The 12,757-nt window shown below is 44.4% G+C and overlaps 1 protein-coding gene across 3 annotated transcripts in view; it reads right to left on the minus strand.

Moving 5' to 3' along the window:
• The window catches only part of SLC29A3 (solute carrier family 29 member 3), a 52,461-nt gene that overhangs the window by 15,441 nt on the left and 24,263 nt on the right, over positions 1–12,757 (minus strand). For all 3 annotated transcript variants that reach the window (XM_084845534.1, XM_084845532.1, XM_084845533.1), the window contains exon 3: positions 182–264. In XM_084845534.1, coding sequence (XP_084701660.1) covers positions 182–264 — 83 coding nt within the window. The remainder of the gene's footprint in view (positions 1–181; positions 265–12,757) is intronic.

Below are 12,757 nucleotides of genomic sequence, written 5' to 3' on the forward strand. Positions count from 1 at the left end.
TGATCACCTTGAGAAGTTTTGCTGCAAGGGATATTCTGGCTAACCCATTTGCCCATCAAGAGTTTTTAGCTTGACTTCAGGCCCACTGCTGTGCTAATGCTGCAGCCTGGGGCGAGAAATGGCGTGGCCAGGGCTGCAGAGAGGAGGGGAAAGTGGCGGTGACTAATGCAGTCGCACTTACTTGTTAACTAGCAGGAAGGTCCCAATCAAGCACAGCACAGAAGGCACAGTGGATGCCACGGAAATGTAGCTTTCAAAGAAGTTCTAGGAAAAAAAAGAAACGTCAAAAAGGGGGTTTTGAAAACTAAGCTGCAGAAAGAACAAGGGCACATCATGACCTGTCTCTGAGTCTCCCAGTCACAAATCACAGACACCAAGACACAGCTTCCCAAGGTCATAGTTGCATGGCATTCTAAAACTCACAGGACTGCAGACTTTGCAAGGTGATTAAACCTACTACAGCCCTCAGTCTGTTTAGCTGAAGAGCATGTCTCCTATTATCAACCTCAAGATACCCTTAATGCATTACCAGCCCCTCCAGAATGTGCATCGCATAGTGACCTTTTCTCAGTTCTGATGAAACAAGGTAAAAACACAAGAGGAGGAAGAAAGGGGGGTGTAGTTTTTTCCTCCCCCTTATCCTTCATGAACTCCATCAGCAGCCAAAATACCCAATATGAACTCTAGAATCTCTCGACTGCAATGTCAGTCTACAGATGGGACAAAAATCTCCACCAGAATCGAGAGAAGGCTTGTAATTGGGTACTTCAGCCATTCACCTGGGAGGAGCAACCATTGCTCCAGGGGAGCACTGAAGGGGCATTTTATGCCCATGATTCTGCAAGAGCACAAAAATTAAGTCACAGCTAGGGATAGCAGAGAATTCCACCATGGATCTCAGTGAGGCCGAATGCACTGGCATTCGGCCCCCCGAAATCCGTGGCGGAACGCCCCGCCCCCCCCGTGGATCCCCCCTGGGACGAGACTTACCTGGGGCAGAGGCTCCAGATGGCGGCGGCTCCAGCGGCAGCTGGTCTTCCGACCAGCTGCCGCCGCCGCCATTTGCAATCTGGTCTTTTCTTTTTTATATAGACGTGATAGGCTACGTAAAGACATATACAGCCTATCATGTCTGGGTAAAACAAAAAACAAAAAAACGCGTACACAAATGGTGGCGGCTACAGCAGCTGCCATTTGCGTTCCCCATTTTTCACCGTCTTAGTCTACGTAAATATTTACATAGACTATTACGGTGAAAAATAAGGAACGCAAATGGCGGCCGCCGTAGCCGCCGCCATTTGTGTACGCGTTTTTTTTTTTAACCCAGATGTGATAGGCTATGTAAATATTTACATAGCCTATCATGGTTGAATACAGGGACGCAAACGGCGGCGGCTATGGCCGCCGCCATTTGTGTCCCTGCTACCCAGCGGCCGGATGTCCGGCTGCTGGCGGAGCCAGCTGGCAGCTCTGCGGAATCCCCGCAGAGCGGAGCTGGCAGGGCAGGTCTCCGGGGGGAGGGACGGAGCGTCGAGGATTCCGGGGGGAGGGACGGAGCGCCTCTCCCCCCCACGAAGCAGATCCGCGAAACGGTAAGTGACTTTCATACATCCCTAGTCACAGCATTGTATAAAATTCAGCCTTCTGAGAATCTCAGGGCCAGCGTAGCTGTGTCTTTCCTTAACTTAATTACAGCTGCAGGGGAGGGGGGATTATCAGTGGGATTGCAACACTCAAAGAGAGGAGGTTTATCCTTTCTCTCCCCATCTGTGCACTCCCCCTCCCAGTACCCCTTTGCATGGCTGTGGGGCTTAGGTAAAGCGTTTGGAGGAAGGTTGTGACTGGGGAGGGGAGAGCCCAATAAAAATCAGGGGGGCCCTGCAGCTGTAATTAAGTTAAGAAAAACATGAGACACCGCTACAAGCTACACATTAAGCTGAAATCCCTTAAAAACCAGCCTGCCTTAACCCATGTGTTCCTGCGATGGCAATTTGTAGCTCAGTGAAGGCCTGTTTACAAAAGATTCCTTGCTTGACTAGGCAAGGGAGCTTTCATGGACTGCGGGGGACGGGGGGGAGTTGCTCTTCCTCTCTTTTTCAGGTCTTTCGTTGTCTCAGAAATTACTAATGTGGGCATGTGTGGGTGCAGGCAGGCCAGTTAACACTTTTATGGGCTAGTAACTTGTATGGACTTATTTACAGGAACTGAGTCAGCAGCACAGCAGATCAAGCCCATTTTCTGTGTCTTGTTGCTTAATTCTCTCCAGCTTCCCTTATTCCACACCTAAAAGCACAGAGGCACTTAGAAGCCTGATATGAACTCATCATCCAGATGTGAGCTTCTGAGTACAAAAGTTGCTCTGGAATATTCCAAAGAAGCTGGGCATATCCATCTCAATGACATTTCCCAAAGGCAAAGCCCATGTCCTCCTGCCTCAGCCCAATAAGCATTCAAAGACCAGCATTCAAAATCAATTAAAAATGAGGTACATACGGAGATGGTGATGGGGAAGGAATGACCCAATATTAGGGGAAGGGTTAAGGCTCAGGGGTAGTGTATGTATGTATTTATTTGATTTGTACCCTGCTTTTCTACCACAAATGGCGCTCAAGGCAGCTTACAATCAACAATAATGCCTGCTTTGCATGCAGAAGGTGCCAGGTTCGATCCAGGTAACAACTCATCATGCCTGAAAGCCTGGAGAGCCGCTGCCAGTCGACAATACTGGGCTAGACGGACCAGCAGCCTGAGTCAGTACAAGGCAGGTTCCTATGTTCCTTGCTACAGCTTCTCCAGCACAATGCAATGATCTCTGTATCCAGGTGGCAACGCTGGATGCTTAAATATACATATATCTGTCTTCTCCAAATGGTAAAAATAAAACAAAACAAAACAAAAAACCACTGGCTTCAGCAAAACATCTGTGCTGCGCTGCCAAGATGCTTTTGCAAAGTAGCTTTTTATTCAGCTTCAGCTCAGCAGCAGAAGCAGCTGGGCTCCTGCTGGGCTAAAAAAGCAGTTCAAGCCCTGGGTGACAGAGCAAGGCACTAGAGCGTTACCTGGATCACAGGGCATGAAATTAGCAGCAGCAAGCAGGTTGGAGCCAAGAATAGCTTGCAGTTGCGAGCTCATCTTCAGACAGCCAAGTCCCGCTTCTGTTGAGTCTGTGCGGGGCCAGTGAACTCTTTCCTTCTCTGCTGCTCACCTCTCGCTCCCCAGCACCAAAGATCCTGACAGCGGCCAACTCCAGATGCAAGCTGGAAATTGCAACCGCAGTAAAGGCACCACCTTCCTATCAGCTGCCCAGATTCCCAGTTCTCTTCGCCAGATTTGGAACTCAACATCCCTATTCGTTCATCTATTTTACTGCTTTCAAGGAAAGAATTATGGTCACAGCAAGCAGGGCAATGTGCGCTAAAAGAAGAGAACTGGTTAGAATTGTAATTGGTTCGATTACCGCAATGCACTATACTATACCAGCTTGCTATGAGAACCATTTAGAAATCTCAACTGGTTCAGAATACAGTGTCTGTTAAGTAGGATATGGGTATGACGACTGATCACATCTCGCCAGCGTTGAAAAGACCTTCACTAGCTGCCAGTTTGTTTCCAGGCACAACTTAAATGGCTGGTTTTTGATCTCTAAAGCCTTAAAATGAGGGTGGGCAATTTTGGGGGCCAATTGCAATCCCCCAGGGGCCACATCCTGGCTGCTCCTATGCGAATAATAAAAACTATTAGCGGTTTGCCACCAAAATTCAGCAGTGAACCACAACCAAGCTTTAAAGCTACATTTGACCTTTTTAGGCTACCACTGTGGTAAACTGCTGGTTGCTTTTGCCACTGTTGCCATAGCAGCAAATTTGGCAGTGGCAGCCACGATTACGGCCTGCTTTATTTATTAGCATTCATTTCATTGCTTACATTTCTATACTGTCCAACAAAGTTCTCTGGGGAGTTCACAGCATGATAAAACATAACATAAAAATTTTAACATTCAAAAATTGAAAACCATTTAAAAAGAACAATTGACAGTAAACCTACCAGGACCTGATAAAAAAATTAAAATGCCCCATCATATGCTGCCAAATGCCTGGGAACACAGGAAAGTCTTAACCTGGAACCAAAAGATGACAACGTTGGTGCCAGGCAGAACTCACTGGGGAGAGCGTTCCACAGTCAGGGGCGACCACTGAGAAGGCCGTCTGCCTTGCTGCCATCCTCCAAACCTCCCCTTGAGGAGGCTCTTGGTGGAGGGCCTCAAATGTGGATCATAGTGCACAGGTAGGTTCATATCGGGATAGGCACTCCCAGTATGCATTTAGTCATCAGGTGAAAACAGTTATTTATTTTTACCCAGGCAGTTAATGATAAGTGATTAATTTATATGGCTTCTTGTTCTTTTTGGGTGGGGCGTATGCTTTTTGGGGGTTTTAGTTGCTGTTTTTATGTTTTTTAATATTATAAAATAATAAAACAATAAAACAATGTCTAAGCTGCTTTCACCCTAGCATCACCCACATACTTTCTAGCATCTCTTTGCAATCTTGAGAACTAGAAACTTAAAATAAAGTTGAGATTAGGGGTGTTGGAGAACTCTGCAATAGAACCAAATGAGTTCGAATTCTCACGAATCTGACTCACGGATTCCACTGCAGACTGGCTTTTCCCCTGTTGGACGGATTTCACGGGCTTTAGGAGTGGTTTTCTAACTTTCCTGAATTTTGCACAAATTTCATCATAGAAAAATACACAACACAAAAAACCTGGCCAAAAATTCACATTTCCACCACAAGCTAAAGCGTAAAAATGCTCATTTTGGGGGAACTTGCACATTTTTGCATGTGCAAATTTGCACATATTTGGAAACAAAAAAGAAATCCAATTCCAACAGTGGACGGATGACGGGATGAGAGGCACCTGACAATCCATGAAACACAGATGGAACCAATTTTACACAATCCATATATCCTTAGCCGAGACTCCCAGACAATAGAATTCTGCACCCAAAGACCACATTCTACACTTTTCAGTTCTTGTATGGAATTGAGGAACACACAGCCCCGAACATAAGGCAGACTTGGAGAGGTCAGAGGGCCATGTCCCAGCAGACCCCTCCTAAACTGAATTCCTATCAGGTGCACAATGCTATACTGAACACCTGATCATCAACAGAAGACCACTGAACTCCAGCTTGTTATGTATACTTGCCAGCATTGCCTGCTTCCCCTACTACTGACGGTAGCTCATCCAGTATGAATAGCATTCAAGACCTCCCTGGCCACCAGTAACCACCTGATGGCTACAGACACTCCTTGGTCCCACAGACTTAGCCAATATATAGTGCAACACTATGCGTGTTTAACTGCTGGAGATTTCTCCTAGGCATGTGCGCGTAGCCTAAATACAGCTACCAAGGAGCAACCTATTGAACTCAGTAGGTCTTACTTCTGAGTAGATATGCACAGGGTTTTGTTATAATGTGGGTTAACTCACCTGCTACTCCTTATCCTCTCTCCCCTCCATTCTGGTTAACAGGCTTTACGCCTACTAAATCTGAAGCTTCTTTTGTCCCTCCTAATCCTAAAGCTTGTCCTGCATTAAGGGTACGAGCACACCTCTTCCATGAAAAATGGTTTAAGTACAGAGGAGAATGGATCTAAATTAGGGAGAAATGAACCTTACTGGTTTCAAATATTCAGCTTTGTGAAGACAAATATTGAAAGAGGAAGTTTATGAAAAGATCTAACAAAATTTGAGGAAGCAATATGCAATTTTAATGAAAAAAGGAACCATTACAAACATTTATGGTATTATGTTGTAAATGGATGAAAGACTGGGTAACATGCTTAAAACTAAATGGGAAAACATACTAGGGAGAACTGTGGCAAATTATCTTTACAAAAGACCTAGCAATGGTCACCATGTCTAAATATTACAGAAAAACATTATAAAATATGATACCAATGGTACTCAACCTCAGCATATTTGAATAAAATATATAAGGGATGGACTGAGACAGTGTTGGAGTTGCACACAAGAGAATGCTGATTTTTGGCATATATGATGTTCTACCCCCCAAGCTGCTATTTTGGGGAGGAAAATGAAGTATACAAATGACTTAACGATCAGTTATATACATCTATTTGACCCAATACTGATGTTACTTGGTTATGTGAAAAAAAGGAATGAAAAACAAATATCATGAGATGGTTTGGAAAGTGTTTTTTGTTTCTGTGTATTTATGAGGCACCTATCAAATAAATTTCCTAGGCATCGTACAATCATTTTAAAAATAACAATACAATAAAATCCAACAAAAATCTACAAGGAAGTCAGCAGTCAGTGTTGATGGCAGGAAAGATTTTGATTGCTGTAAAATGGAGAAGTAGTAGAACTCTACTAAGTTGTGGCCACTTAAGATCTGGCCCACTGCAGAAATGGCAAAACTGATGGAATTTTGGATAGGAGGATATTTTGTGCAAAGGATAGGATAGGAGGATATTTTGTGCAAAGGGAATACACTCTGGATATTAATAGATATCGTGTATTTAATTTGATATGCACTGCAATAAATCTAATGTTTTTGGTCTGCTTAGCTGTATAATTTATGTTTAATTTATGATAGCTGTGCTAGTTATTATATTGGTGCTATCTGGTGTAGTTACATGTGGCACTTTTGCGTTAAAATGTTATTCAGGATTTGAAATATTTAGGGTATTATAGGTGTTTATGATGGCATTATGATAAATTTTATAGTTATTGTATTGGGTATTAGAAGTAGTTATCGTAATGAAAACAGTGTAGGTTATTCAAGATATCATTCTTATTTTGTTATGTAGTTATTTATGGAGGCGTAACCAGAGTTGTTGTTGTTCAGTCGTGTCCGATTCTTCGTAACCCCATGGACCATAGTACACCAGGCCTTCCTGTCCTGCGCTCTCTCCCAGAGCGTGCTCAAGTTCATATTCATTGCATCGGTGATGCCATCTAGCCATCTCATCCTCTGCCGTCCCCTTCTCCTTTTGCCTTCAGTCTTTTCCAGCATCAGGGTCTTTTCCAGAGAGTTTTCTCTTCGCATTAGGTGTCCAAAATATTTGCGCTTCAATATCTGTCCTTCCAATGAGTAATCAGGGTTGATTTCCTTTAGGATGGACTGATTGGAACTCCTTGCAGTCCAGGGGACTCATAAGAGTCTTCTCCAGCACCACAGTTCGAAAGCATCAATTCTTCGGCGCTCAGCCTTCCTTATAGTCCAGCTCTCACAGCCATACATTACTACTGGGAAAACCATAGCTTTGATTACACGGACCTTTGTCGGCAAGGTGATGTCTCTGCTTCTTACTATGCTGTCTAGGTTGGTCATAGCTTTCCTCCCAAGGAGCAAGCGTCTTTTAATTTCATGGCTACAGTCACCGTCTGTGGTGATCTTGGAGCCCAAGAAAATAAAATCTGTCACTGCTTCCATTTCTTCCCCTTCTATACGCCAGGAAGTGATGGGGCCAGATGCCATGATCTTCATTTTTTTAATGTTGAGTTTCAAACCAGCTTTTGCACTCTCCACTTTCACCCTCAACAAGAGGCTCTTTAGATCCTCTTCGCTTTCTGCCATTAGGGTGGTATCATCTGCATATCGGAGGTTGTTGATAATTCTCCCGGCAATCTTAATTCCCACCTGTGATTCATCCAACCCGGCGTTTCTCATGATGTACTCTGCATATAAGTTAAATAAGCAGGGTGACAATATGCAGCACTGTCGTACTCCTTTCCCAATTTGGAACCAATCGGTTGTTCCATGTCTGGTTCTTGATGTTGCTTCTTGACCCTTGTACAGGTTTCTCAGAAGACAGGTAAGGTGGTCTGCTATTCCCATCACTTTAAGAATTTGCCACAGTTTGTTGTGATCTACACAATCAAAGGCTTTAGTGTAGTCAATGAAGCAGAAATAGACGTTTTTCTGGAATTCTCTTGCTTTCTCCATGATCCAGTGAACGTTGGCGATTTGATCTCTAGTTCCTCTGCCTCTTCGAAACCCAGCTTGTACTTCTGGTACTTCTCGGTTCACATACTGCTGAAACCTAGCTTGTAGGATTTTGAGCATCACCTTGCTGGCATGTGAAATGAGCACAATTGTACAGTAGTTTGAACACTCTTTGGCACAGCCCTTCTTTGGAATTGGAACGTAAACTGACCTTTTCCAGTCTTGCGGCCACTGTTGAGTGTTCCAAATTTGCTGGCATATTCAGTGCAGCACTTCAACAGCATCATCTTTTAGGATTTTAAATAGCTCAGCTGGAATACTGTCATCTCCGCTAGCTTTGTTGTTACTAATGCTTCCTAAGGCCCACTTGACTTCACTCTCTAGGATGTCCGGCTCAAGTTCCGTGACCGCACTCTCATGGCTATCAGGGACATTCAGATCTTTCCTGTATAGTTCTTCTGTGTATTCTTGCCACCTCTTCTTAATCTCATCTGCTTCTGTTATGTCCCTGCCTTCTTTGTCCTTTATCATGCCCGTCTTTGCACAAAACGTTCCCTTGAGATCTCCAATTTTCTTGAAGAGATCTCTAGTCTTTCCCATTCTGTTGTTTTCCTCGATTTCTTTGCATTGTTCATTTAAGAAGGCCTTCTTGTCTCTCCTTGCTATTCTCTGGAACTCTGCATTCAGTTGGATATATCTTCCCCTTTCTCCCTTACTTTTCGCTTCCCTTCTTTCCTCAGCTACTTGTAAAGCCTCCTCAGACAGCCACTTGGCTTTCTTGCATTTCTTTTTCTTTGGGATGGATTTCGTTGCTGCCTCCTGAACAATGTTACGGACCTCCGTCCATAGTTCCTCAGGCACTCTGGCTATCAGGTCTAATCCCTGAAATCTATTCCTCACCTCCACTGTATATTCATCAGGGATATGATTTAGGTCATACCTGAATGGTTTAGTGGTTTTCCCTACGTTCTTCAATTTAAGCCGAAATTTTGCAACAAGAAGCTCATGATCTGAGCCACAGTCAGCTCCAGGTCTTGTTTTTACTGACTGTATAGAGCTTCTTCATCTTTGGCTGCAAAGGACATAATCAATCTGATTTCCATATTGACCATCTGGTGATGTCCATGTGTAGAGTCGCCTCTTGTGCTGTTGGAAAAGAGTGTTTGCTATGATCAGCGTGTTCTCTTGGCAAAACTCTATTAGCTTTTGTCCTGTTTCATTTAGTACACCAAGGCCATGCTTGCCTGTTATCCCAGGCAAGTAACCAGAGTAGGGGCAGCTTAAGTGAAGTGAAGTTCTAGTTATTGACGTTCTGATTGGAGATTAATCTAGATGGGGCATTTGTTCAGACAGACCATATCGCCGCTCAGATATTTGGATGTTTTATTATGTGTTATCATTTTTAAGTTTGATTAGTTATAAGTTATAATATGATTATTACAGAAATAAGAAAATCATTTCTAAAAAGCAACAGACACACCTGTTAAGCACTTGTGCGCAACCAGCAGTACAAGACAAGAATGAAAAGCAAGTATCTTTCCCCTGTGTTGATTGTATCGCCCATGACAGCCCAACGCTCATTTAGCCTACTGCACAAGCCAAAGTAGGATAAGGAATTGCAATACAAGGATGCCACATAGCTTGTGAAGAATAAATGCACTTAATTACTCATGTCCTCACACACGCGCGCACACACACACCCCGCAACCCCCTAAGGCCCAAGCATTGGTGGCCAAAAGTTCAGCGCTGGTGGATCTCAGATCGGGTTGGAAGCCCCATCTTATTTACACATCAAAACTGCTCTGTTCCTCAGTGCCTTTCCTCTTTGCAGAACGTCAGCATTTACACTCATTTATTATTAGGAGAAATGCCCAACTATGCTGCACTCTGAGAAGCCACCAGATGGACGCAACTATAATTAAACAGTACACAGCAGGAGATGGCTCTGCTTTTACAGGGCCTGGTTCCAATCAGTGCTTAACTTCTAGAAAAGGCGGAAATGCCAAGGCTCAAGTCTGTCCAGAAACATCGCCACCCTCCAATCTGGATGGGTGAACGTTACAGAAGGGAACACCATGAGGAGAAGCGCCTTGGTGCTAAGAGCAGTTTGACAACGGTACCAGTGACCTGGGGAGGACAGGCTCTCCCTAGCTGGAGCTTACCAAGCAGAGTCTGGGCAGCCATCTTTTGGGAATGCTTTAGCTTTGGATTTCCTGCACCGAGCAAGGGGTTGGATTCAATGGCCTGCAAGACACCTTCCGACACTTGTGATTCTATATGTTGTGAGGCTAAACCCCGGTGAGCCCTGGCAGAAGTTAAAACCTGGTTCTAGTCTTCAACTAGTAGGAATGGCTGATGTATGTCACCAAATCCAGGCTGCTATGTTAATACCTTAAAAAATAAATGCTTCCATGCTTTTACTGGACCATTAGTGCAGGTCAGTGCTTCCTCAAATAGTAGGTCAGGCCTCATCAGCAGGTAGCCAGGCTTCTTGCTGTGAAATCAACTTGGTATGCTGGACCTATACACAGAGTAGGCCGCTTTTGCTGGCACTTCATTTCGCTTGAGCATATCTAGCAATAATGTTGCCATTAGTAAAATTCCTGCACAATGGCAATAGAACAACACTGCTCTTCAAAACGTTAAGTGCGGAGAAATATTTGAAGCCCCAATTTCCATTGTTCCTCAGGAAGACCACAGTCCGTTGGTTTGAACATCCATCCACTTTATGGCAACTCAGGCAGAGCCGAGCACAGAACAGAGCTCTGGGCTCTGGTGCAGGGTGTTAATAAAAGGGCAGGCTTCCAGGTTAGAAGAGCGCATTATGAAACTAACTGATCTTAGTACGTACACCCCCTTAGTTAAGTATAAGCCTGGAAAATCCAAAGACTGAAATTGCACACAACTGAGAAAGGAACCCATGCCGAGCACAAAACAGAAGTTCATAGGATAACCAAATTTGGCATAAAGAAAAGCCAAGTTCTGAGATCTAACACAAATTGAGCAATTATACTATTTTTGCTCATTTTGTTTTGTTATTTTGGTGGTTGTTGTTATTACTACTACTACTACTACTACTATATCCCACCTTTCCCCCGAATACTGGGACTCAAGGCAGCTTTACAACATTACAACTTGTACACTTAAAATCTATAAATAGAAGTATACAAAAGTTATAAATATAATTAAATCATCAATAATATTAAAATTGTATAAAATATAAAAATGTTAAAAGACATTAAGAAATATAACCATAGTATCCATCCGTCATATTCTCATTGGTCCGGACTATCTATCCCCAAAGGCCTGCCGGAACAAAATGTCTGCGAAGGCATATCAAGGAGGGTGCCACTCTCGCCTCCCTAGGAAGGGAGTTCCAGAGACTTGGGGCAGCCACTGAGAAGGCCCTCGCCCATGTTCCCACCAGACGTGCCTGATGGTGGTGAGACTGCGAGAAGGGCCTCCCCTGAAGATCTCAGGGCACGAGTAGGCTCATAGGGGAGAATATGGTCTTTCAGATAACCTCGACCCGAGCTGTACAGGGCTTTATAGGACATGACTAGCACTTGAATTGTTTTTTTTGCCCTCATCCAGTCCATTACTGCCAACAGTTTAGCACCACAACAGCTTCCTTAGAATTAGATGGAAAGGAAAACTAGAGTTGGGTGTCATCAGCATACTGGTGATACTGAACCCCAAAACTCTGGATAACCTCTCCCAGTGGTTTCATGTATATGTTAAATAGCATGGGGGGCAAAACAGAACCTGGAGGAACTTCACAAGCCAATGGCCAGGGAGTTGAACAGAAGTCCCCCAGCACCACCTTCTGGGTCTTCCCCTCCAAGAAGGAATGGAGCTACTGTAAAACAGTGCCTCCAAGTCCTATCCCAGCGAGGCAACCCAGAAGGATACCATGGTCGATGGTATTGAAAGCTGCTGAGAGGTCCAGCAGAACCAACACGGACACACTTCCCCGTCTAGTTTCTGGTGTAGGTCGTCCACCAAGGCGACCAAAGCTGTTTCTGTCCCATAACTGGGTCTGAAGCCAGATTGAAATGGATCTAGATAATCTGTCTCATCCAGAAATCCCTGGAGGTGGGAGTACACCATGCGCTCCAATATCTTGCCCAGAAATACAATATTGGAGACTGGCCGATAATTATCCAATATGGTGGGAGTCAGGGACAGCTTTTTTTTTTTTTTTTTTAAACAAAGGTCTCACCACTGCCTCCTTCAAGCAGGCTGGAACTCTGCCTTGCCTAAGGGAGGGATTAACCACTCCCCTTACTCACTCGGCCAGTCCACCTCTGGCTGCTTTTATGAGCCAAGAAGGGCAAGGATCTAGAACACACGTGGTGGCTCTCACCTTTCCTAGGCTCCTGTCCACATCCTCAGGCTGTACAAATTGAAAAGTATCCAACAACACTGGACAAGCAGGGGCCACAGTTACATCCAGGGAGTCTGCATCAACTATAGCGTCCAAGTAAGAGTGGATCCGAACGATTCTGTCTGCAAAGTGCTGAGCAAATTGTTCACAGCGGGCTGTTGAGAGGTTTAAATTATCCTCTTGTGGGCTAGTGTGTAAGAGACCCCTGACCACTCAAAACAGCTCTGCTGGACAGCTCTTTGCAGATGCAATAGTGGCAGAGAAAACTATTTTCTTTGCTGCCCATATCGCCCCAGAGTAGGCCTTCAAATAGGCTCTAGCCCATGTTCAATTGGATTCACTCCGAGTTTTCTGCCAATGCCGTTCTAGTCGTCTTCTCACTTGTTTCA

Source organism: Heloderma suspectum, chromosome 3 (assembly GCF_057233095.1).
Source record: "Heloderma suspectum isolate Gila_16-S chromosome 3, 16-S_ref, whole genome shotgun sequence".
NCBI classification, from domain to species: Eukaryota; Metazoa; Chordata; class Lepidosauria; order Squamata; family Helodermatidae; genus Heloderma; species Heloderma suspectum.